This window comes from Nilaparvata lugens, chromosome X (assembly GCF_014356525.2).
Source record: "Nilaparvata lugens isolate BPH chromosome X, ASM1435652v1, whole genome shotgun sequence".
Taxonomy (NCBI): Eukaryota; Metazoa; Arthropoda; class Insecta; order Hemiptera; family Delphacidae; genus Nilaparvata; species Nilaparvata lugens.
Window position 1 is genome coordinate 48301820 of NC_052518.1, and position 27589 is coordinate 48329408.

The 27589-nt window shown below is 33.7% G+C and overlaps 1 protein-coding gene across 2 annotated transcripts in view; it reads right to left on the reverse strand.

Moving 5' to 3' along the window:
• LOC111054495 (mitochondrial 10-formyltetrahydrofolate dehydrogenase) overlaps nucleotides 1–27589 on the reverse strand; it is a 165901-nt gene that overhangs the window by 98529 nt on the left and 39783 nt on the right. For both annotated transcript variants that reach the window (XM_039441247.1, XM_039441248.1), the window contains 2 exons: nucleotides 27380–27484; nucleotides 24308–24538 (listed from right to left, as the gene is read on the reverse strand). In XM_039441247.1, coding sequence (XP_039297181.1) covers nucleotides 24308–24538; nucleotides 27380–27484 — 336 coding nt within the window. The remainder of the gene's footprint in view (nucleotides 1–24307; nucleotides 24539–27379; nucleotides 27485–27589) is intronic.

The window sequence follows — 27589 nt, forward strand, 5'->3', positions numbered from 1 at the left end:
GATTACAGTATCTCAAGATATCTCTAACAAGCTTGGCTTGTAAGGAAGATGAGAGATTGAACCAATAATAATTTAATGTTTCTAGGGAGGATATCGTGCATTTTCTTCAATGCATGCATGGCTGAGAATACCTTTTTACAAGTTTTGTTCACTTGTTCTAACCAGTCAAGAGTATTATTCATAATAATGCCTAAATTTTTAACTAAGCTACAGTAAGGAATGTCATTACCATCTACACTAATTTTGTGAATCGATTCAAGGTCAATACTGTTCATAAGACGAGAATATCCAATTATAATGGGTTGTGTTTTGATGGGATTAAGCTTAAGGCCATTTTTCTTTATCCATTCCACTATCGAATTGATATCCTGATTCATTATTCCAATTGTTTCATTAATTTTTGTTATGAGACAGCTTAAATAGATTTGAAGGTCGTCTGCATAAGTATGGAAACTGAAGAATTTGATAATGGAAGAAAGGTCATTAGCAAACAAAGTGAAGAGGAGAGGGCCTAAAATTGAACCTTGTGGTACTCCATGCACAACGTTTTTCCAAGTTGACTTTTTGTCACCGACAAATACACATTGTTTCCTACCTAATAGATAGGATTTAAACCAAACTAACGAGTTGTGACTGAAACCAAGAATAGCCAACTTATTCAAAAGGACTGAATGGTCAACAGTATCGGATGCTTTATAAAAATCAAATAGGATGAGGATGGTGCATTTTCTTTGGTCCATAGCTAACCTTATATCATCAGTGACACGAAGCAGAGCTGTCTCAGTTGAATGGAATTTTCTAAAGCCTGATTGAAAGTTATGAAGCTTACTATTTTTGTCTAGAAATTTTACAACTTGAGCATGAATGAGTCTTTCTAGCACTTTGGACAATGCAGGTAAAATACTGATTGGTTTAAAATCCTCAACTTTATTGGGTGATGGAACTTTATTTAGAGGGCGAACCAGAGCAAACTTCCAGTTTTCAGGGAAAATGCCTTCTTCAAGTGACTTGTTGAAAATGTATGTAATGGTTGGTAAAACAGCAAATAACATCTTGATAAATTTAATAGGAATTTTGTCTACACCCATAGCATTACTTTGAATACGTTGAATTGCTCTGAAAGTGTCTTCTTCTGAGATTGGATGGAAATGAAATTGATCAGTGATTGGTAAATCTAAGTTTGTAACCTGCTCTTCAAGATAATCGATATGATTAGCAATGACAACTTCGTTGCGTTGGTTAGAGTGTGAAACGAAATGGTCATTTATATTGTTCAATGGTAAGTCAATTTGGGGATTCGATTTCTGTTTGCCAAGCCCGAATTCTTTTATTCCCTGCCAAAGTGATTTAGAGTCTTGTCTATTGTTTGTCATGAACGAATTCAAGTACCTAATCTTTGAGTTCCGTAATTCCTGTTTAACTCTATTTCTAAGGCTCAAATTCATATGCTAGAAAATATTCATGTAACATATGCTAGAAACGTCCGTGGGTGGCTTGATAACAATTATGCTGGCCGGTGGATTGGCCGAGATGGACCCGTGAGTTGGCCACCACGCTCGCCTGATCTTACTCCAGCAATAGACTTCTACTTTTGGGGGGTTGTGGAAAGTAAAGTTTAACTAAGTGAGACGGGCAACTCGAAGCTTCATGAACGGCAGCAGAAGTTGCATAAACAGAAATATGGAGGCTATTTTGAATTCCTGTGAACAGTGAGCATGATATGTAACTTGATTACCATCTGAATGATTTTCATCAGTTTTTTTTAATTCTGTCATTCAACTACTTTTAATTATTATTCTATAAATAAATTTTGTTGGATCTTGTAAAAGTGTATGATTAATAAATATCTTATATAGGATTTAGGCTATATGCTACAGAAAATAATGCAATAATCAGGTAATTTCACCCTTAAGATTGTTGAGAGGTAATTTTATATTTGGTATTGTGGCAGCACTGTGTGCGTATACTAGCGCTAGATGTGCCTGGACTATGGCGTTCATGTATTGTGAGTTGTGAGTGTTTTCTTCTCGGTTGTGGTTCGATAAAATATAATGTAAAGTGAAACAGTTTTGTATTTATTTATAAAGTGATAGTTATTTGTATATCTAGAGTGAAAAGTACGACTTTTTCTCCCTGTGGGAAAAAGTTTGAAGCTCGAGGCGAAGCCGAGGGCAACAATTTTCCCGAGGGAGAAAACGTATTTTTCGCTCGTGATGTACAAAACATTTTTCCTCCATCTACATTTTTTTATAGAAACTGCAAATAATATCATTTTAATAACTTACGTATTGGTGACAATGTTTCCTAACAACATAACCTAAAATCTGAAACCTAAAAACCGGTCGTCTGATTGGCACTGCCGATTGTGCTATCTATCGGCAAAAGTTGTAACAATTATATCAGCTGAGCGGCTACCAAAAATGGCTGACTCCAGATCACGCGGTTCAGATTTGAATTGCAGATCAAAAATATTTGTTGGCTGGTATTTTGAATAGAATAGAATATTTTTAAAATTGTATAAATTTTTATCGTCTACTAATATTAAGAATATAATAATATCATACAAACATATATTTCATGAGTTGATCAAATTTCTGGTTGTGGTATTGAATTCAGTTGACTCAATGACAGACACTTCTATTATGCTTTCTCATCTGAGCTTAGACCTTCTAACCTATTACAATATAAGTTTTAAAATAGAGATGCTTCCCATGTTATTTAAATGGAGTCACTTTTCCTCCCTAGGGAGTTTTTCTGTTTTTTACTACCGAGAGCGAAAAAGTGACACTTTAGTATTATGTTTCAGGGAGTAAAGTAAGTACTTTAGACAGTAGGTGGAGGAAAAATCCATTCCACACTTCACCTAGAATTAACATAATCAACATGTTATGGGCCCAGTGAGTGTGAATGGAAAGTAAAATCTATTGTTGTGTAAAAGTTGTGATGTGTTGGCTTCGTAGCGACAATAGGGGTAACCTTGAAGCTTGAACAGTGTAAAACAAAAGTAAAATGGCCGATGTAGAAAGTGTTGAAATACTTTAAAACGTTGAAAACTTTAGTGTGTGGAAATTTCAAGTAGAAATAGTTCTAAAATCTCAAGATCTGTGGACAATTGTTGATGGCAGTGAGACGCTCGATGTAGCAGTAAAAACAAAGGATGAAGACAAACTATCATGGATAAAACAAGACGCTAAAGCACAGAAACTCATCATTACAACTATTGAGAAAGGACCTTTAATCCATGTAATAAATTGTGATGACTCTAAATCTATGTTTGACAAACTTTGTAAAATCTATGAAAGAGATAGTGAGCAGCAAAAATATAACCTCTTACGAGAGTTCTTCAATTTTTCGTTTGATAAGAAGTTGGACATTGTTTCTAATATAAGTAACCTTGAAAATATTTGTTACCGACTAAAATCTATCAACAACAAAATAACTGAGGATATGAAAATTTTTAAAATATTGTGCATAATACCGGAACAGTTTAAATACTTCATTAGTGCTTGGGAATCGATGCCAGATGAAAAGAAAACACTTTCGACTCTAACATCTAGACTCATAGCTAAAGAATGCAGGAATGAAGGTACATCAAACAGCACCAAGGGGGTCGCCTTTAAAACGGAAATTAAATGTTTTAATTGCAAGAAATATGGACATATGGCCAAAGATTGTAAGAACAAGAACTCACGACCAGGGTTGAGTGGTAATAATAATAGTAATATAAGCAAGAGATGTTTCAGCTGTAATGAAATAGGACACTTTGCTTCTCAATGTAATAAGAAAAAATGTTGTACAATTTGCAAGAAAACTAATCATTATGAAAAGGATTGCTTCTTTAGGAAGAAAGAAAATCTATCAAGTCAGGTATCTTTTCTAACATCAGAAAACAGAAATAAAACAAGTCAATCCACTCAGAACAGCTATTCCATGATTGAGTTTGTTATTGACTCAGGTGCAACATCGCATATGGTTAACAATGAAGAATTTTTAAACAATATTGAAAAACAAAATGTAGAGATAGGTGTAGCTAAAACGTCTCAATCAATGATTTCAGAATCCAAAGGAGGTATTACTACTAATCAATGTAATCTAAATGATGTATTATATGTTCCTGACCTAAGTAAAAACTTACTCTCACTTGGTGCTATTACATCAAAAGGAGGTTCAGTACGTTTTATTGAAGATAAAGTTTAGATTAAAAAAGGTGACAAAATTATTATTAAAGGTCAGAGGCAGGATAATAACCTATTTCCTGTGCAATTAACGGCTGAACTTTAGTATATGGGCCGCGGAATTTAGCATTGAGACCTACATAGATCGATAGAGGAGATCAAGACGAGATCAACCATGTATAACATTTCCAAGGATTAGCTGAAAAAACATGGCGGAAAATTAAAAATTTTTATATCAATTTTTATGTTTTATAATTTTTTATGGCTACAATATGTTTTAAACTAGTGCAATCTTATGTAAACTTTGACGAGGAATCCAATGAATCTAATTTCAGGTTTGTAACTTCAGTAGTTTTTGAGATATTGCAAAAAATGTGCGAAAAAGTGCAAATTTTTTGTTTAAAAGAGGTGAACCTGTTTTCATGGTGATTGATGGGTATTTTAAACTATTGGATTTAGTAGAATGATAAATTCTAAAAAAAATGTCCAGTCACTTGATTGCCTAAACTCAAAATTGTTCGAGATATTTGGGCAAATAAAAATATTGCAACTCCATTTTTGGCTACTTAGGGAGAACTTAGGTTAGAAAAAGCTTACGATTGGAAAAAGCTAAGGTTAGGAGGAGTTTGAATCAGCAAATTATTAGGTTAGGGGAAGCTTAGGTTAGGAAAAGCTTAGATTAGGGAAAGCTTAGGTTAGGAGAAGCTAGGGTCAGGAAAAGCTTAGGTTAGGGAAATCTTAGTTTGGGAAAAGCTTATATTAGGAAAAAAAGCATAGATTAGGAAAAGCTGAGGTTAGGAAAAGATCAGGTTGGGGAAAAGCTAAGGTTGGGAAAAGCTTAGGTTATGGGGAGCTGGGTCTGAGAAAAGCCTAGGTTAGGAAAAAGCTTAGGTTAGGATAAGCTTAGATTGGGAAAAAGCTAAGGTTAGGAAAAGCATAGGTAAGGAAAAAGCTAAAGTTGGGAAAAGCTTAGGTTAGGGGAAGCTGGGTCTGGGGAGAGCTTGGGTTAGGAATAGTTTAGATTAGAAAAAGCTTAAGTTAGGAGAAGCTTAGGTTAGGGGAAGCTGGGTCTAAGAAAAGCTTAGGTTGGGGAAAGCTTGGGTTAGGAAAACATAGATTAGGAAAAACTTAGGTTAGGCAAAAGTTGAGGTTGGAAAAAGCTTGGGTTAGGAGAAGCTTGGGTTAGGTGAAGCTTAGGTTAGGGGAAGCTGGGTTTGGGAAAAGCTTAGGTTGGGGAAAGCTTGGGTTAGTAAAAGCTTAGATTAGAAAAAGTTTAGGTTAGGAAAAGCTTAGATTAGGAAAAGCTTAGGTTCGGGGAAGCTGGGTCTGAGAAAAGATTAGGTTGGGGGAGCTTGGGTTAGTAAAACTTAGATTAGAAAAAGCTTAGGTTGGGATAAGTTTAGGTTATAAAAAAGCTTAGGTTAGGAAAAGCTTAGATTAGGAAGAATCTAAGGTTAGGAAAAGCTTAGGTTAGGAAAAAGCTAAGATTGGGAAAAGCTTAGGTTTGGAAAAACTTAGGTTAGGAAAAAGCTAAGATTGGGAAAAGCTTAGGTTAGGAGAAACTTAGGTTAGGGGAAGCTACATTTGAGAAAAGCTTAGGTTAGGGAAAGCTTAGGTTAGGAAAAAGCTAAGGTTAGGAAAAGCTTAGGTTAGGGGAAGCTGGGTCTGGGGAGAGCTTGGGTTAGGAACAGTTTAGATTAGAAAAAGCTTAAGTTAGGAGAAGCTTAGGTTGGGGGAAGCTGGGTCTAAGAAAAGCTTAGGTTGGGGAAAGCTTGGGTTAGGGAAAGCTTAGGTTAAGAAAAACTAGGTTTGGGTAAAGCTTAGGTTAGGGAAAGCTTTGGTTAGGAAAAGCTTAGATTGGGAAAAAGCTTAGGTTAGGAAAAGCTTGATTTGATTCAATTATTTTTACAATCTTTTAAAGCTTCTGAATTGCATTGGAAGCTGAATAAAATGTGATCCTCAATATCGGTCTGCACTATGCCTATGCAAACATATTGAACTCTTCTAAAGCTAAAATACTACATTTTCTTGTATTTTTTTCAAATATCTTAATAATCTATAAAATTTTCTGACCTCAAATCTATTTTAATGAATTCCCTGCAAAAATCCCATTGAGATTTAGCCAATTTAGTAGTTACTAAGAGTAGTAAAAAAAATTAAATATGAGAATTGAAGAGTATTGAGTGTGCAATTTTTTCATTTTCCCAAATATCTGGAACAATTTTGAGTTTAGGCTATCAAGTGACTGAACATTTTTCCTTAAAAATTTATGATTCTACTAAATCAAATAGTTTAAAATACCTATTAATCATCATGAAAACAAGTTAACCTTTTTTAAAGCAAAAATTTGCACTTTTCTGTACATTTTTTGCAATATCTCAAAAACTACTGAAGTTACGAACCTGAAATAAGTTTCATTGGATTCCTCGTCAAATTTCACATAAGATTGCACTAGTTTAAAACATATTGTAGCCATGAAAAATTATTAAAAAAAATTGATATAAAAATTTTGAACTTTCCGCCATGTTTCTTCAGCTAATCCTTGGAAATCGACAACAATGTTATACATGGTTGATCTCGTCTTGATCTCCTCTATCGATCTATGTAGGTCTCAATGCTAGATTCCGCGGCCCATATACTAAAGTGCCCCCCAATTAACAATGAATGATCAACAAAGGTTAGTTTCATGAAACTAATGTAGCTGTAAAAAATGATGCTCTTACATGGCATAGGAAGTTAGGGCATATCAGTTTTAAAAATATGGGAAAACTTTTGGGTTTGAGTAATGGAGTTGATCTGAGTAACAAATCTTTTATTGAAACTGGTAATAAACTATGTGAAATATGTGTAACAGCTCGCCAAAATAGGCAACCATTCAGTAGTGTCAGAGATAGAGCTACTAGACCTCTTCAAATCATTCATACAGATCTTTGTGGGCCTATAGAACCTATAATTTGAGACAAAAATAGATACCTCCTTGTGCTACTTGATGACTATACTCACTTTGTTATGGTATACTTAATTAAGAATAAGAATGATGTTTTTGAAGAAATAAAACAGTATTCTGCTGAAGTTGAAAGTAACTGGAACTTGAAAATTGGTCGTTTTCGTTGTGATAATGGAGGCGAATATACTTGTAATAATTTCAAAGATTGGTGTAAAAACAAAGGTATTGTATTAGAGTATACTGTTCCATATTCACCTGAGTTGAATGGTAAAGCAGAAAGAATGAACAAAACTTTAGTTGAAAGAGTAAGATCTCTTTTGTTTGATTCTAACTTAGACTAGGAAATGTGGGGAGAAGCAATTAGAGTAGCTGCTTATCTGATTAATAGAAGCCCAACGGAAACTCTGGATTACACCCCATATTGTTGGAATGTTGGTAGCACTGTTCTGCCTAGTAAGAACTGTTTAATTTTATTCCGTATTTGATTTGCTTTCAACAGTTTTATTAACTTGAATTTCTAGTATTCGTTAATCGTAAGAGGTATTTTGTGAGTTGGTGAATCTGTGAAATTATTGTATTGGTGTGAATTACCTGAATTGTGACTGTAGAGTTATGATTCGTGATTTTAACCTACAAACTTTTGACTGGTTTTGAACAGTGAGTAACTCGGCTTTCTTTTATCTTATCATCAATTCAAGATACGTTTGTTGACTGTTGTTTGTGAATTTCTCAACTGTTGCTTACGTACTGTTCGTGTTTCGATTCAAGTGTTTTGAGCTGGAAACTAGATCAGCTGTGCTCGGACACTGTTGTCATGGCAACAGTACAACAACTCTAACTGTGTGAATGACTGAACTGTTTGTGACCCTGACCCACTGAGCGTTTATCTACAGAGATAACAGAGGTAGAGTGATTTTCGTTTTTCTGTATTATCTTTTCTCGCTCGGTATTGGTAGTTTTACTTGGCGCTAAATTCGAATTACAAGCGCTAAATTTCCTATATCCCAATTCTCACTCCAATTCCTTTTCTCCATGAGCTACCCTCTCTTTGTCCTGCCTTGACAGCTCTCTGGGCACTTCTAATTCCTGTCTATTTTTCCTCTGTTTTTTGGCGCTGGATTTTGAACTCAAAATGAAGAAGCCTATGACAACACGCCGTAGACGGGAGTGTTTGATCAGAGATACAGAGTCAGAACTCAATAATATTAACAGTGAGCTTTGTAATGAGTTGTTTATAGACTTAGCCGTGAATATCAGAGGAACTATGTCTAGTATTGCAGATAAATTTACTAACGATGCTATTGTTGATTTAATTCCGGACATCGTTCACGTTTTAAATAAATTGGACTCTACTATTTCCTACAACCATGAACTTGAGAATGATAGGGCAGTAATGTTGAAAGAAAATAACGAGCTGGTCAAACTGCTGGAGCTCGAAAAAAGCAGAGGAAAGGAAACTCTCGAAGACTTTTTATTTAATGAACAGAAAGCTGAGGAGGAATTACGTGTTTTAAAGACTCGCTTAGAAGAGCTTCATGTAACTAAAAATCGTTTAAAGGAGGAATTGAAAAGAAAAGATGAAATTATAAGAATTATTCAAGTTGATGATAACAATCGATATCTGAGTGATTACACTGGCGTGGGCGAGGTGGGCTCCAGGAGGGACGATTTCATTACGCCGAAATGCACTATTAAATCTAGAACCAATGTGGTTGAGACGAACCAAAGTGCAATAGAAGTGAATAATAGATTTGCTGTTCTATCTGATGATGTGTCGTCTCCGAATAGGTCTGCATCGAACAGAGTGCTAGTTAAGGCGCATGTTCATAGACCCGCGTCACCCAATACTCGTTTCTCGAAAAGGGGTGTGTTGAATAACTCGAATAAGAAGAAGAAAAGCAGAGTTACAATTTTATCAGATAGCAGGGTAAGCGACTATGTGAAGGCTTTCAGCATTTACATGACGACTCTGACGTTTTTGTGTACTCCAAGCCAAGTACTAATGACTGTCATAGAAATGGACCTCATCAGTTGACCCTTCCTCAAGGAATAGGTACTCTTCTTCAACTTAAGCTGAAAACAAACATCATGGTGTGCAGTGTGCCCCATGGATACGATGACCCCGATCTCAATCAAGGCATAATGTATTCAAACTCTTACTTGTCTCGAATGGTGAGCAGCTATGAGGGGGATCTACAGATTAGCTACTTGGATATCAACGACTTCTTTCAGCGATCTCATTTCACGAGACATGGTCTCCATCTCAATCGAAAAGGAAAAAGACAACTGGCGAAAAAATTGACAATGTGGATTAAGAGATCTATTGTGAATGGGAGTGATAAATTGGCGGTGATTGATGGAGGTGATGTTTCCATGAATGAGCAAGTAATTGTGACCCGTGAAGTGCCTGAGTCCCCCGTTATTCGATGCATTGGTTCATTCCCTATTACACCTATTCCTTTCATATCTCCTACATCAGTTCCTGATGTCATGATCCCTGCATTTATAGGTCAAGAAGTAAACTCTTCTTTCCACCCTACTCCTGATAATACAGTGACTGGGAAAAGACAGTCTAGTGAGGTTGATGCGTCACCACTTTCAGCCTCTCTTCAATCCCTTGATTTTTTAGAAATACAAATAACAACATAAGAAGTAATGATTCTGATAATATCAATTATTGTAACAATAGTTCTCAAAGCGGCGGTAGAAATGTTACAAGTATAAACATACTAAATTGCTTCTTTTGGAATATTCAGGGGTTATGCAAAAAAGTTTATTATTTATCAATATTATGTGATAAACATGATGTTAAAGTTCTAGCAATAGCGGAGCACTGGTTGAAAGAGATGGAGCTCAGCTTTTTTAACTTGCCGGGTTACAAAAATGCTTCTATTTATTATAGGACAAACCAAGGTAGAGGTGGTGCAGCTATATTTGTCAGTGAAAATTTAGAATATAGGGAGCTTGTTCAAGTGAAAGATATGTCAATTGAGATGGTTTGTGAAGTTGCAGCTATTCAATTAATTAAGGAAAATATTACTATTCTGTCAGTCTACAGGCCATATAATAGGAATGTTGATTTATTTAGAGGTTTTTTAAATTGTTTGTATAGTGTGTTGAGTGTAGTCTTTAATAGTAGGAATAGTCTAGTGATCTGTGGTGATTTCAATGTAAATCTTATAGGTAACAACTGCTTCAAAGCAGATTTGATTAATTTATTTGACTGCTTTGGCTTAAGTATCACCATAATGGATGTTACAAGACCTGGTCTAGATGGAACATCCATTGGATCGTGTTTAGATAATATATTTACTGACATCCACAGCAGTAGATGGTCATCAGAAATTCTACATATTCTTTTTTCCGATCACGACGCTCAGTTATTGGAGTTTAATTTTATAGATAGGGCCAGGATTACTTGTACTGTGGATAGTTCTAAGTTTAGATAAGTAAATAATGATAGTATAAGAATCTTTCATAGCTTGCTGAATTCAATAAATTGGATTGAGGTTTATAGCCTAAAGAATGTGGATCTCAGATTTTAAAAAAATTTCGAAATTTTCATGTCAGTTGTGAGCTCTGCTTTTCAGCTGAAAACTAGGAAATACAAACAAAATAAATTTAATAAGTGGTATACCAATAATTTAGGGAAATTGAAGGATCACTGTGTTCAACTGTATAATCTATATAAGACTTTTGAAATGCCTGAAATTCTAAATGCTTACAAGGAATTTAGAAAGACATATAGAAGGTAAACAAAGAGTACTAGAATCAATTACTACAATAATATAATTAGTAGCTCTCTGAACAAAAGTAAATCCATGTGGAAAGTTGTAAATAGTCTAACCAATCATAACTGTGTTGCAAATATATTAAGTGATGACAAGTCTTCTGAAGATTTTAATAACTTCTTTGTTGATCACGTTTCCCAAATCAGCATGAATATTCCTGAAAGTGTCAATGATACCACTTTTTATTTGAGTAGACTAGAGCAACCTAGTTTAAGTTTTACTTTCAGGCCTGTAACAGTAGAGAAAATGTATATGTGATTTTAAAATTGAATTATAGTATGTGTTTAGATATTTATGGATTGAACTCAATGATTTTGAAACTTGCTGCTGTAAATATTTGCGAGGTATTGGCTCATTTGTTTAATGAATTTATAATTAACAAAAGTACTTTTCCAAAAGATCTGAAAAATGTTAAGGTTTTACCCATGCACAAAAAAGGTTCAAAAAAGGATATTAATAATTTTAGACCTATATCTATTGTACCTATCTTCTCCAAGGCATATGAGATGATTATGCATGAACAAATGTCTGAATATTTTGAGAACAATGGAATTTTTACAGACAAACAGTTCGGTTTTCGTCCTGGTAGAAGTACTCACCTTCCTGTTATAAATGTGGTTAATGGGATAATTGACAATTTGGAGAAAGGTAATTCTGTAAGCTTCAAATCATATGATTTTTCTAAGGCCTTCGATACAGTGCAGCATCATATTTTAGGGAGAAAACTCCATTTTTATGGTTTTGCTCCTAGTGCTGTTAAGCTTATAATATCATACTTGAGCGGTAGAAAACAGTTTGTTTGTAAGAATGGAGACTTGTCGAATGGTAGATGAGTTAAACAAGGAGAACCTCAAGGTTCCATTCTTGGGCCAATTTTATTCAATGTCTACATTAATGACCTACCATGTAATATTGATAGCATACATATTGATGGCTGCCTTTTTGCTAACGACTTGGATTAAAAATTAATTGTCAGTCCAAAATTGAGCTGGAAAGAGAGACGAACTCAAGTGATTTAATTATAAATGACTGGTGTGCAGCAAACAATCTATCACTTAATAAGAGTAAAACCGCTGATATTAGTTTTAGATTCACTAGGGAGTTAAGGGAGCATTCCCTTAAATTCTTGGGTATTTATTTGGATGGAAACTTGTCTTGGGATGCGCATTTAGATTACTTATCTGGTAGATTAGCAAAAGGTTCCTACATGATTCGCAGACTTAGTGTGACAGTGCGTACATCCATCCTGCTTAATGTATATTTTGCTCATTTTCAAAGTCTCCTCACTTAAAATAGTCTTATCACTAGTGTAAAAGCGAAATCTATTTTTATTCTACAAAAAAAAGGTTGTAAGGATAATCAGCAATGTTCCATTTAATACAGATTGTAAAACTCTCTTTATAAATTTAAAAATTTTGTTACTACCCTCATTGTATGTTTTATATGTTGTTTGTTATGTGCATAGTAATTTGGAAAAGTATAATATAAACAGTAATTTTCACAATTGTAACACAAGAAATAAACACAAACTTAGAATTGAGCAGTACACTCACACAAAATCTCAAAAAATTTTCACTTTATGTCTGTAAAATTATATAACTCTACTCCAGATAATTTCAAATTGCTGCCTCCGAATAAATTTAAGAGCGTGATAAAATAAATATTGATAAATAAATGTTTGTATTCTGTTGATGAATATTTCGAAACAGATTGGAGTCAATGAATTTCAATGAAAATTTTTTCATAATTCAATGAGGTACCTGCTTGAGATTGTTATCACTATTGACAAATCTGATGTTCTTGAATGTTATCTTATATTTTAAGATTGTTTTGACTAGCTAGGCTATTAAGAATTTGACGGTCTTTATTTCTTTTGTATAATTCTGGACTTTTGTATAACTGACTTTCTTTTAACTTATATGACGTTTGTTTTTAACATTATTGTAATGTTTTGCAACAATAAAGAATGATTTGATTTGATTTTATTTGATTTATTAGAAATGGTTCTCAAAGAAACCTGATCTTTCAAGAATCCAAATTTTTGGTAGTGATGCTTTCATTCATGTACCAGGTCATTTGAAAAAGGTAGATAGTAGGTCTAAAAAGTATGTATTCATTGGATATACTGTGAATGGGTATAGATTGTGGGATGATAAGGCTAGAAAAATTATTATTTCCCGAAATGTAATCTTTTCACAAGTTCAATGTAAAATACAAACAGACATCAGTAATGAGTGTGACAGAAAAGTTGAAATGATAAATGAAATTCCCGATTGTGACAACAATAATGATGAAGTAGTTGAGATTGTAGGTGAAAACGGTGAAAATGTAGATGCTAATCAAGTAGAACATAATATCCCGGACGACTCTGATCAGAATAATTCCAAAAGACCAATTAGAAATAGGAAAATTCCTGTAAAATTTAATGATTATGTAATGCTCACTTATGAGGAAGCTGTAACTGGTAATGATAAAGATTTGTGGAAAAAAGCAATTGATGAAGAAAAGTCTTCTTTGTTTAAAAACAATACGTGGGAAAATGTTGAAGTAAATGAACCTATTAAATCAAAAGTTATTAGTAGCAAGTGGGTCTTTACAATTAAAGAGTCTGGCAAGTATAAAGCCAGACTAGTGGCTAGAGGTTTTGAACAGAAAGAAGGGATTGATTACAATGAAACATATAGTCCAGTAGTTAGCAATTCTACTCTCAGATTAATCTTCGGTATTGTTGCAATTAAAAACTATAAAATTATGCAATTCGACATAAAAACTGCATTTTGGTATGGCGATTTAGATGAGGAGATATTTATTAGTCTACCAGAAGGTTTTGATGGTACTAAAATTATAAAACTTAAAAAAGCTTTGTATGTTTTGAAACAAGCACCATTAAAATGGAATCAATGTTTTTCTAAAAGTTTAGCCGAAAATGGGTTATGGTATAGTGATAGGAGAAAACGAATTGAGTGAAAAATTTGAAGTCAAGATTGATTTTGTTCCTAAATATTTTTTAGGGATGACAATAGATGAAACAACTGATAAAATTGTATTGAACAGTGGCGAAGCTGAAGGGGAATCTAAGAGTCTGAGACTCGCCAAAATTAATTATTATTGATGTGAATATCATTTTTTATTAGCACGCATATATTTCTTTGCAAATTTGGATAAGAGCTGGTCAGACCGCCTTCCAAACTGTTTTGTGGCTCTCTGTCTGGCCGACAGCAGAGAGCAGACTTGCTAGGCTGGCTACCTATTCATTCTACATGGTGAGTCACAAACTCATAGACTCTCAATTCATTCATAATGGGCGTGGCCTATTGTATAGTTGCTATGACAACGTGACGTAGCACCATAGCCACTAGGGAACTATAAATACCAGGTACGCGCAGTCGCCATTTTGAGTCACAGAAGAAGGAGCCAAATTCAAATTACATCCGTATACGCTATGTTGTATGGTTTTGGACAGAATTTATATTGACATCACTGAAGGACTGAAGTGGCTTATAAAATTGATGAGACTATTTTTCTAACAAGGATAAATTCAAAAAATGAACGTATCGTTCAGAACAAAATGAAATGATTTGTATAAAATTAAACAAAACCTGGTACCGTACAAAACTAGTCCAGCTGTAGTCCTTCAACTCTGTGCCTCAACATTATTAGTTTTGGAAAGGTGCAGTCTTCAGAAAAAAGTTTCTATCAATCATGATTAATAGTCTACTCACTACTGCATGGATTATTATTAGATGTGAAAATTATCAATACCAGAGTAGGCCAGTAAATTATTCATATCAGTCCGATTTTGGATGAGATAAAGATATAGGCCTAGGCTATACTACTGTAGCTTGCACAAGCTTAGAAGACTCGCCGTTACTAGTGTATAGTAATAGTGAGTCTTCTAAGCCACTAGGATCGGTATTTTTTAAAACAATATTAATATTCATTATAGAGAGTTCATGATATCAAGGAGAATTTGTAAGTAAGCCTATAAACTAGGGAGGTAGTGATAATATTGTAAACCAAGCTACTGCTCAGCTTCAACACTTACCTATATTAGGTACCTTATAATAGGTATGGTAGCCTACAGTTTGTAAGTTCACATCACAATATTGTCAATTATCCATGTCATATTGTTTTGAGATGATCAATTAGTAAAATAGAAAAAGCTTTCAACGTAGCGAGTAATAATTTTTTGTGAAAGTACCTGGACAGTACCGTACCCAGTGTCTTTGACTCATGAAAAACAAATCAATATAATAATGCTCACAAACAGCTCATGTACGAGTAAAAGTGAGAAAATAGACCTTCGCAAACAGACCGCATGATTGCATACCAGTCAGAATCAACAACCACGTGATACCATATGCAAACGAGGCAAAATATGTTGCCATTACTCTGGATGCCAAGCTTCGGTGGAGAAACCATGTTAAGAAAAAGTTGGATGAGCTCAACTACAAGTACAGTAGAATGTATTGGCTGATAGGAAGGAATTCAAGCTTATCAACCTATAATACAGACAAATTCTAAGGCCTGTCTGGTTGTATGGTGCACAACTGTGGGGCTGTACAGCAGAGAGCAATATTGGCGGCATCAACGATTTGGCAACGATTCCAAAACAAGTTTCTTCGAAATGCTGTCAATGCTCCATATTTCATCAGGAACGCCGACCTTCATAGAGACCTTCAGGTGGAGACAGTCAAGGAGATGATTGTAAAAACAGCAAGGACCTATGAAGAGGCTCTAAATGAGCACCAAAATGTTGAGGCAATCCAGCTTTTGGACAACTCAACATTAATGAGGAGATTGAAAAGGAAGAAGCCAACAGATCTGGTGTAAACCACCAGGAGTGCTTAGTGAAAGTGCAAAAAATTAACATATCTAGTTAGTGCTGTTATTATGAATGAGCTAATTTACAACAAGGAGAAGCTATTACAAAACTCTTGTTGTAAAATGAATTGAAGTAATTATTTAGGATAGAAATAAACTGATCGTTAGTCCTAGTACTAGTAACAGTGATATTCTATTAAAAAAATAATTAAACTGTTATACAAGACTTTAATTGCTCAAACACTTTCAAGAACCTTTTCAAAAAACCAATAATCTTGAAACTGAATGTTGTTTGAAACTGATGACTTAAGCTCCACTAATGGCTACAGACTATCTCATTTTCTTTGCTTGATTTATAAATAGGAGTGATTTTAGCTTCTTTCCAGATGAGAGGAAATTCATTGCTTCTAATTGACAAATGAAATATTTACAATAATGGCAAAATTAGTTATTTCTTCAATTCTTTGATGAAATAATGGGTGTACCATCTAAACCACTACTTCTATCATTCTTCAAATATTTGAAAGGTGAAAGCGTTAACTACATCTATCTCACTCACTCCTCCTCAATTGAAATCTAAAGTTTGAAAAAAAATATCATTATCTTTGAGTGAATCTTCAATATTACTATGGTAATATTTACTATATTATAGGTTGCAGCTTCGTTGTAATAGTATATTTCGCACCTAGGGTCGAAAATGTACGTTTTCCGGCTCGAGATCGCGGTTTTCAAGTTCGAGACGAAGTCGAGAACTTGAAGCGTTCGAGAGCCAGAAAAACATTTTTGCCCGTGTTGCGAACACTATTTTTCGCCACACCAAAAAAAAAAAAAACTTCCCAATATATAAGAAATTCAAAAATAAATAAAATTCAAACAGCCTATTTTGATAGTTTGAATCTTGGTTATGACAACTTTTACTGTCAATTAATTTCAATATTACTAATTAATAATCTACAATAGTGACCATATTTTTATACTATTAATATTTTGAATAATTGTTTGAATTTTTATAGCTCGCGCTTTGCGCCCGGTGCAATATCTCATGGATAGATGGATGAATAGAATTTTCATTACTATTTTGAAATAATGTGATGAAAAAATTAATATAATTGCATATTTCACAGTTTTGTATCAAAATATATCTAAAAAATTGATTGAAATTTAAATTATGGTAACTAATATAAAAAATAGCTAATAAAAGTCGAAATTCAATTCATAGACAAAAAAAAATGTCATTGACTGAGATTCGATCCTAGATCATGTTTGTTATTCACTGAGCTTTGAGTCCTGATGTATTACGCCTTTACGCTCTCGGCCATTGCATATTGTTCATAGGGGCTTGACCGATAACACTTATGTATGCTACTATAATATAGTGTATAGCGGCAAATTTGAAGCCGGTTGGCCGGCATTTCCACAACAAAATATTGCTCTGAAAATAGTTAATTCATAGAGAAAACATTCGAAGATTCAATCTTGAGTGGGCCTAATGTTTTCTCTATATGGTTTAATATTGAAGAAAAATTATCTAAAAGTTTTAATAATGAATTATGGAAAAATTACTAGGAATTTTTCAGTCAAGGCTGAGTTTCACCAGTTACCTTAAACTTCAGATCTGTGCTGTATTTTCTTATTATTATTGTTGATTGTATTGTATTAAGAAGTGGAATTCGATAATAAAAAAGAAACAATTATTACTCACCTCACTTTTAAATATTGATACAATTATTGTACTTTGATTTAAAATTCGATTCTTCACTTTTAAATACTTGCGATATGTACCTTTCTGACAATGGAGAATGCAGCCAACATTATATTGTTGAGGCTATGGGGAGATATCATCGTATTCTATTGTTTGATATCAAAAACACAATAATAAATATTAAATTATGAAACATAATTTATAAAATATATTATAGACATAATACCGCGAATCACGATACATAATTATATAGATTATTACAGTCGTTATGAGATTATCTCTCTATGATTTTTGTGAGATCGGACACGATCAGCTGTTATTCAAGGTCATTTTACAGCCCTAGGGCCGTAAAGTTTTACCGGCCTGGTCGGAAAACAATCATTTTCGGCCTCCATATGACGCACGTAAACCAGCTCATTACATCCAAGTGTGGCGAAAACTAATTTGAGAACGGTTTGACTCATTTTAGTGAAGAAAAGTAACTGAGTATTTATAAAATAGAAGTATAGTACCCTTTACTGACAAAGCAATACAAGCAGTTGAAACGAATGCTATGCTATGACTCAAAATGGCGACTGCGTGTACCCAGTCTTTATAGTTCCTTAATAGCCACATAGTAGAACTTGGAGTCTAGGCTCCTACAGCTGGGTTCATAGTTTGAGTTCCGTATTGATGTCTTGATCTCGATGTATCGACATGGAAGTAATCATCTTCAAACATCGATGATCGAAGCTTTTAAAAATTTGATAATTTCAACATTGGCGAGCGGTCAAATGAAGCACTGCTTCAGTAACGAAAACCACAAAAAATTTAATTTGAATCGTGCGAATTATTAATAGTATAATATGAATTATTGGAATATAAGTTGATTATAAATGCTCAATGTATCAATGATTATCAACTGCTTTGATTTGAATGTCAGCGCCTCACCGCCCAGCTGCTAGTTGGTTGAATGGTAAAAGGAAGCAGAGCTAGTCAAGCGGAACCGGGATCTACGTAAGAGACTTATTAATGCGGTGTGCTTCTTGGGAAAACAAGAATTGGCTTTTCGGGGGCATAATGAAAAAGAAAGTTCGATTAATCGAGGGAACTATATCGAACTACTGAAGTACACTGCTGATTACGACCCTCTCTTAGCAGAACACTTGGAAACAGCAACTGTTTTTAAAGGTTTTTCCAGTCACATTCAGAACGACCTCATTGATGCGGTGGGTTCATCTTTATTATTGTCAATGAAGAAACAGCTTGAAGAATCAAATTTTGTGGCGGTTTTGGTGGATGAAACAACAGATGTATCGAATAAAGCACAATTTTCTATTGTATTTCGTTATGTAAATGATGGACAAGTGAAAGAACGATTTTTAGGTTTCACTGACAAGCATGCTTCTGCTATTTCAATGCATATTCTTGAGTTTTTGAATACGTTTGGATGCAGTGAAAAATTAGTAGCACAGACATATGATGGAGCAAGTACAATGGCTGGTCATCTATCTGGTGTACAAGCAAGAATCAAAGAGAGCCATCCTGAAGCACTTTTTGTCCATTGTTATGCTCATGTTCTGAATTTAGTTTTGTCACAAAGTGTAAGTGAAATTCCTCAATGCAAAATTTTTTTCAGCACGTTAAATGGAACTGCTGCATTTTTCTCAAGATCACCAAAGCGTGTCACTTTTTTGGATGAATTTTTGAAGAGAAGGTTGCCCAATGTTTGTCCAACTCGATGGAACTACTCATCTCGGCTAGTGAACACAGTGCATAAATTTAGAAAAGAGCTCTGTGAAGTTTTCCAAGCAATGCTAGAACACCCTGAGGAGATAGAATCTGATATCCTTGCTCCAGTCAATGGATTCTTATCAGTTTTGGAGGAGTTCCAGTTTGTTTTTCTCTTAAGTGTTTTTGACAAAAAATTCTGTCATACAGACATTCTTTTTGATGCCAGCACCAGGCAAGTGACATTGTGTACTTCAGAAAAAAATTGAAAGTATTCGCGAGACCATTTCAAAACAGCGTGATGACTTTGAAAAAAATTATGAAGAAGTTTTGAGTGACGTTGGACCCCCAAATAAGAGAAGGCAGTTCAACTACAAACGAGTGTACTGCGAAATTTTTGATAATATTGATGGCCATTTTCAACGCCGTTTTGAAGACTACTCAAAATTGGATTTTCTGCAACTTCTTTCAACCGACAAATTTCCACAACATAAAGGAGATTTCCCAGAAGCAGCTTTCAATAGTCTTTTAAGCACATATGGGAAATTCTTTGACCAGGTGCGATTAAAAAACGAACTCATTGTATTTTATTCAAGTGAAGAATTCACTTTGAGTGAGCTTTGTAAGATGTTTTTGTCGAAATCCAACAATTTGCTCAGAAAAACATTTGAGCAAATGGGATTACTCGTTTCCTTGCTGTATACAATTCCAGTCACTACAGCCTCTCTAGAGAGATCTTTTTCCGTTCTTAAAAGTATAAAAACATACTCTCGGAACACAACAGGCCAGACGAGACTTTCTCACTTGGGCATCATTTCAATTGAATCCGAGTTGCTAGTCGGATTGAAAAACAAAGAGACATTTTTTGACGAGGTTATGAAAGTATTTGCTGCTCAAGAAAGAAGAATGGATTTTAACTTTCGCTAATCCCCAAGTTTTTCAATTTTTTCAATATTTAATTCTTATTCAAGGAAATCTTCAATTATTATCACTTTATCACACTGTGTTATACAATGTGTTGAAAATTTGGTGTTATAAATTATTTTAAGATTCTAAAGTTTCCGGACGTGGATTAGTGATTTTAGTGTTCCATTTTGTGTTTTTGGCTTTTTTAATCCAAAGATTTTTCCAATTGAAATTCATGTGAAATTAAGAATAAGTATCGCAGTTTTTTCCATGAGAGATTGTGGTTATGTTGGCGGAGTGGAACTTCCTACGGGACTCCCCACAATCCAAGCCATATGCTAACAACAACAACATTGTATTATATATTTCCATTTACAATAATCAAGTGCATAAGTGAATACATAACTCAATGGAACAGACTTGACTACATACTTGATCAACTTTGGTGAGTTTTTTTTTCAATTATACAGGGTGATTCATAATTATGGTAAAATAAATTTGATACGTGATAGTAGAGGTAAAAATAAGAAAAAAAGTTCTCATAAACATATATCCTATACATAAACGCTTCATTAGCGAGCTATACAGGGTGAAAGATTTCGCCCGGAATTCAGTTCCTCTGGTGAAATACACCGATGCTGAATTGTTTGGGCACTAGTTTTTGAAAAACTTATGCTGGATTCATATGGAAAAATATCTGAAAAATTGAATAAAACTAGTCTGGAAGCTGTAGTGTGAGTAGTTTTTGAGAAAAAAGTTGAAATATGCAAAAAATCTAAGTAGAAAAACACAGACTTCTACGTTTGATGCCCAATAACTTTCTTTAATGACCAGTAAACAAATAATTTTTCGCAATAAAAATTGTAGAGAATTTAATTCTGAAAAGAATGATGTAAGCTGTGTAAACTAAATTTAAATAGAAGTTGAATAAAATGTATTCTTATGTAGTACATTACACCACAAAAATTTGCTGTTTTATGAGGAGAGAACTAATAACTCATAAGTTGTAGCTGATTGCAAATGAAATATTCGGTTTTTTATGAAAAGTTTTTTTTTATATGAAAGTAGCATATCTAAATGACATTAAACTTATACCAAAAGACTAGTAGATTATGCCATTAAGCCTGGGAGGAAGCTCAAACAGAAGTAGATGATCTATGATTCCTGCCCAAATGTTTACTGAAAACTGATGTTGTGGAAGATTAGGATTGATGGCATGAGTGCCCAAACAATTCAGCATCGGTGTATTTCACCAGAGGAACTGAATTCCGGGAGAAATCTTTCACCCTGTATAGCTCGCTAATGAAGCATTTATGGATATATGTTTATAGGAACTTTTTTCTTATTTTTACCTCTACTATCACGTATCAAATTATTTTACCATAATTATGAATCACCCTGTATATTATTCTTAGATATATCTCTTGATAATAATAAATTGTAATGCAGAGTTTTTATGTTATTTCAAGTTTAGAAGGAAATCTCTTGTCAGTCTACAGTGAGATTATGCTTCAATAGAAAAAAGAATGAGTAAAAGGAAATATTACATGCATGGTCAAGGAAAATTACCCACAACAAACAAACCACAACCACCTCCCTCCCCCCGCCCCACCAACAAATTAGTGCATCACTAACTTTTTACAGCACCGATCGCCACTGAATTTCAAATAAATCAGTTGGTTTGTGACTCATTTACACTTGGCTTGTTCTTAACCTACAAATCGGTTTTGGCGGTTTGCTTTGGTTTACTCAACAATAATGAAACCAAACCCTTTTTCAATTTCAGATTTATCTTTAATTTGTTGTTGAACTTTCAGGATAATTTCTTGTTTCTTAATAATTATGCAATGGATGAGTGTAAAGGTCTAGTGAAGTATCTTCTTCAAACTCCGCTTTCTCCTTGTCTTTTGAATAAGAATGGGCTCTGAAAGACAAGCGGTAAGCTTTAGAGTTCCTAGACTCCCCTTTCAGTTATAGGTAGCTTCGCCACTGGTATTGAAACAATCTAAGTATGCTCTTCAAATTATTGACAAGTATAACATGACTGAGGCCAAAGTTTCTAATATTCCTATTGGTAACCAAGCTGTGGGCAGTTTGTTGTATCTTTCAAGTAAAACTAGACCAGATATTGCGATAGCTATAAATTTAGAAAGTAGACATTTGGAAAACTTCACTAACAGGGATGTTGTAATGTGAAACAAACTTTGAGATACATTAAAGGTTCAATTAACAAAGGTATAGCTTATGCAAAATAATTAGATAATAAGAGTAATATTATTGAGGCTTATTGTGACTCTAATTATGTAAATGACATTAAAACCCGTAAAAGTATTTCAGGATATGTAATTTTTTATGCTGGAGGGCCTATTGCTTGGTGTTCAAGAAAGCAACCTATATTGTTGCCTTATTAAGTACAGAGGCGGAATATATTGCAGCTGCTGACTGTGTAAAAGAATTGTTGTATCTAAAATTCTTAGTTGAAGATTTGATTAGAAGTGAAGTAAAAGTAATTCTTAACATTGACAATCAAAACGCAATAAAATTGATAAATAATGGTGTTTTTAATAGAAGAAGCAAACATATTGATGTAAGAAATGTATCACTTTCTCATTGAGAAATTGAGAGAAAACAAAATAGAAATTAAGTATATTGAGAGTTCTAAAAATGTTGCTGATGGTTTAACAAAGCCACTTGATAAATTGAAATTTGAGCAATCAGATCTGCTGTTGTTAACTAAATTTGTTTCATGTCTTATGTTTCTCTTATAGTAATTTTGTCTTATGTAATAACTTATGAATTTGTATTCTAAAGGAATGTTTTCTTTTTTTAAATCATAAAACTAAGGGAGAGTGTTGAAAGGTAATTTTATATTTGGTATTGTGGCAGCACTGTGTGCGTATACTAGCGCTAGATGTGCCTGGACTATGGCGTTCATGTATTGTGAGTTGTGAGTGTTTTCTTCTCGGTTGTGGTTTAATAAAATATAATGTAAAGTGAAACAGTATTGTATTTATTTATAAAAGTAAAATCCATTCCACACTTCACCTAAAATTAACATAATCAACAAAGATCACCACTTGATGCATGCTGTTTGTGAATTTCCTCATTTTGAATGTGTTCATTCCAGATATTAGCAGTTTTGAACACTTTATCATGGAACTTACCTTTTCGAATTTATATTCATTCGAAAGCTTATGAAATTGAGAAGTTTTCATAATACTGAAACCACTATAATCACCCAGAGGAAAATCGAGAAAAAACAATTTGAAATTTGACTTTGAATTTGAAGAATAGCATTTTTTTATGTTTAAGCCCTAATAAAAAACTACAAAATATCTGACAACAAATAAAATTACATTAATCTCAATTGAAATGTTTTTCTCTTTCCAACAATACCCTTGAAATTGAAATTCGACCAGTAGTTTTCGATTTTTTGAGTATTTAATGACGGAAGGTAGGCATATTCTGAAAATATCAAAAAATCGATATATCTCGAAAACTAAGGTCGATAGGAAAAATGTTTATTGAACATTTTTTGTCAGAAATGTCATGTAGAATCTATGGTTAACGGCTGTTACAACCTTGGTGGGATACTCTGTATAATAGTGAACCGGAGTTGTATCAATTCTTGAAATTTAATATCATATTTTAAATCCTGGCAACTGCCCTAAACCTCCGAATCAATAATCACAGAGCTTCCTTTAAAAATATTACTTCCCAACCCATCCCTACCCATTGCTCTGAACACAACAAGGACTTTGACCAATGCTTCAAGGTTCTTCACTAAATGCTCTGTGGTCTCGACAGTTGAGAATTCAAACTGGACATCACGACTCACTCTTCACTCATCAGTTAGGAAAGGTTAGCTCAGCAACCGAAAATTTATGTATAATGTAAGTTTTCAAGTGTTCTCAATCTATCTGGGTCACGTTTCCTGTTTAAATTAGAATTATAAAACTGTAAGGTGTTGTCTTTTATGTTCTATATATATGTGAGGATAAACTTTCTATTTCTTATTCATTTTTATAGGGCTACTCAGAAGTTTTTGATTGGAATAACTAAATAAGGATGAAAAGGTAATAGTTATTCCAATAAAGGAAAAACTTCCTATTATTTGGATTCTGGACAGCATTGAAAATGCATATTCTCCTATAAGTGGATCAAGTCCCTAATGTACATTTTTTGTGATTATATAGGTGCTGTATTTGTGATTATCAGGTTGAAAAATAAATAATGAGCAAGAAGAACTTACATAAGCACCGTCGTTTCCTGGTACCAGAATACCATTACTATGAATAATGCCATTGGTTGGACAGCCTTCAATTTCAACAGATTCACCTTGTGGTTCTCTCGAACTTTTTGGCCAAATTTTGCTGCTATATAGAATCACTTCTGTATTTTTTACGACAGTCCAAGCGCCAGGAGAACTATCAAGGCCTCTAACAAAGTTATGGATGGCAGTTGCCGGTTGGTCCCAGTTCACCTTCATAGGAAAAATTGTATGATTTAAAAAAACTAAAAATAGAATACATAAGAGAATATATGTAATAAATAAGATCATATTTTGACAATATACTCAACTGGGGTTATAATTCCTTTTGACTTTAGTGATTCCAAAGTTTCTCGAAATTTATCTTTAATTTTGAGTGGGATACGCCGAGCAGGACTTATTGTTGGGGATGCATTTTTTTTTTTTCAATTTAATCTTGCAAATATCAGGAAAACGCCCATGACAAGCCATGTTAGATATTGAATAAATAATACTCTTCATATCAACCAACCATCTTCATTTTAATACATTCAAGGCTAAACTGTTATTAACGTTCTGGTAACTAATGTATTGAAATCATATGATAATAATAAATGAAGGATTGCCTGACATGAACGCGATAACCGGTGATGTGAAACACTCTTACAGAATAAGAAATGACTTGCAACTGAGTAATGGTTCATTGTATTTTGAAACAAGGTTAATTGTACCACTAAAACTCCGGAATTTTATGAGTAGCTCACATGAAACTCACCTTGGCAGTTCGAAAATTAATTCTCTTGTTGATCAGTTCTACTATTGGCCAGGTATATATTCAGATATTCGCAATTTGATATTATCATGTAACATTTGTCAAAGGTTTAAAAAATCAAAAACTAAAGACCCACTGATCAATCACGACATTCCAGATAAACCGTTTTGTAAAATTGCAGCGGACATTGCAGAAGTCGATAGATTGAACTACTTAATTGTAATTGATTATTATTCGTGATGGATTGAAGCATACCCAATCAATAGCAAAAGCAGCTTCACCGTAATTAAAAAATTTAAGGAAACATTCAGCAGATTTGGAATACCTCAAACACTAATAGCAGATAACATGCCATTTAATAGCAGAGAAATGCATCAATTTGCAGAGAATTGGGGATTCAAAATTACCACATCAAGTCCGTACCATTCAAAATCAAATGGATTAGCAGAAAAAGCAGTTGGAATATTCAAAACGATGTTTAAAAAGGCAGCTGCAAACAAGCAAGATTTGGAATTGCATTTACTAAATTATCGTAGTGCTCCCGTAGCTGGATTGGGATATACACCTTCACAGCTTCTTAATAGCAGACATATAAGAACTAAGATTCCTATACCACATTACGCATTGAATCCAAAAATTGTACCTAATGAGATAATCGACAAGATGGCAAAGAATCAATCGATTCAAAAACTTTACTATGATCGTAATGTATCTAAAAACACCGAAGATTTTGTAGTTGGAGAGGAGATATATATGCAGAATATTCATAACAAAGAATGGGAAAAAGGGAAGAATAATTGAGAAATTACCACAACCACGTTCATTCCTGGTTAGAAACAATAATGGCGGAGTTCAGCGAAGAGACACAATTCATATACGAAAAATAAAAAGGGAATATAGGGTAATCATAATGTGAGGTGTTCATTTTAATGCCAATTTATTCTCACAAAAATGAAAAGGTTTGATATAAACTATATATAATTTACAGGTACTACTTCACAGGGAAGCTGTCGGCTCCGTGATCGGACTGATAAGGGTTACCACTTGAAGATATCATCTATGAGTTTGAAAATAGCCTCCCAGCTCATTCTGTTTCAGAACCCACTTAGAGCTTTAGGTTCTCTCATTTCTTATCATCATCCGCCACATTACCCATGCTCAAGCCTGGAGTGTGGATTATAAAAAGTGCCAATGACAACTGACTCACAGATCAGCATTGGTAGCATAATTACAATTTGGTCTAATGAAAAAAAAACTGGGGCACTTCTCTGTATCCTTTCACATGTTAACATGATGTACCTTTTTCTTTGGAACCATGAAAGATATCATAATTCTGATTACACTATGAGAAAGAGCATCATTTTCTATGTAAGTGGAAATGATAAAAACAATTTTCTCATAAATTTTTAGTTTGTGAAAAACAGTCAAATAAAACATTACAAGTAGAAAAAATATTATATAATATATTGAAAAAAAATTCATGATAATTTGTCATTTTTAGAATTTCAAATAGTACGGAATAACATTTGGAACAAAGCAAAAATGAACAAAACAGATATCTTGTATGGTTTCTGAGAAAAAAGAGCATAAAACTGAATAAATATGATTTTGAGAAAACTGCGATAAACAAAAAAGTTAGTAATCACATACTTTTAGTACTGTCCTGGAGCATAAGATGAGGTGTTTTCGTCTTCCTCTTCAAATTGGTCTTCCTGCCTCCTCTTCAACACATGTCTTTGTAGTCTGATCATTATTTTTAGTTCTTTTAGTGATTTTTGTTCCTGATTGATACGCCTTTCATCAAACATCTTCATCACTCTTATACAATTTATCCCAACCCTGACACTAATTTTCCAAAATATCATGCACTTTCCTATGTGTCCATCATTGAAGTTTGTTTCCACCTCATATAAAGCAAATCTTAGAGTTTGGATAGATGTTTGCTTGGAAATATAATTCCAAATCACATTATTTAGGGACTCATTCATATTTTGCATTCAACCCTGAACACAGGTTAACAATTACAATATGAATAAATGAGCTGTTTGATTCAGGTTATGCAATGTATAGGTCATAAGAATGAAAATAAATGATGAGATATTCAAAGAAATGGAAATAAATATATGAAATATATATAAATCTATTTCTAGATTTTCTAGACATCTAATCGACATGAAACCTATGCCATTTTGAAGAGGAAGATTCAAAATAGTAGATGGAGCAATGAAATGAAATTCGATAATTTTTGAAAAGTGGAACGGTAGCCTTTATAAATTATCATCAGCCACTGAATACAAACTTACTTTTCTAAATGATTTCTTTCTGACTGAAGGTTCAAAACTGGCTCCCTCTTGAGGTTGAACAATTTTGGGTGCTTTGCCAGCAGCCACCAAATCAACAGCTTCAGCCTGCAAAATACAAATTATAGTTTATGAAAATACGATCCAATAATTATCTGAATAGCATAGTCTGTGGTGAAATAATATTATTATCTTACAACGACTTGATACAAA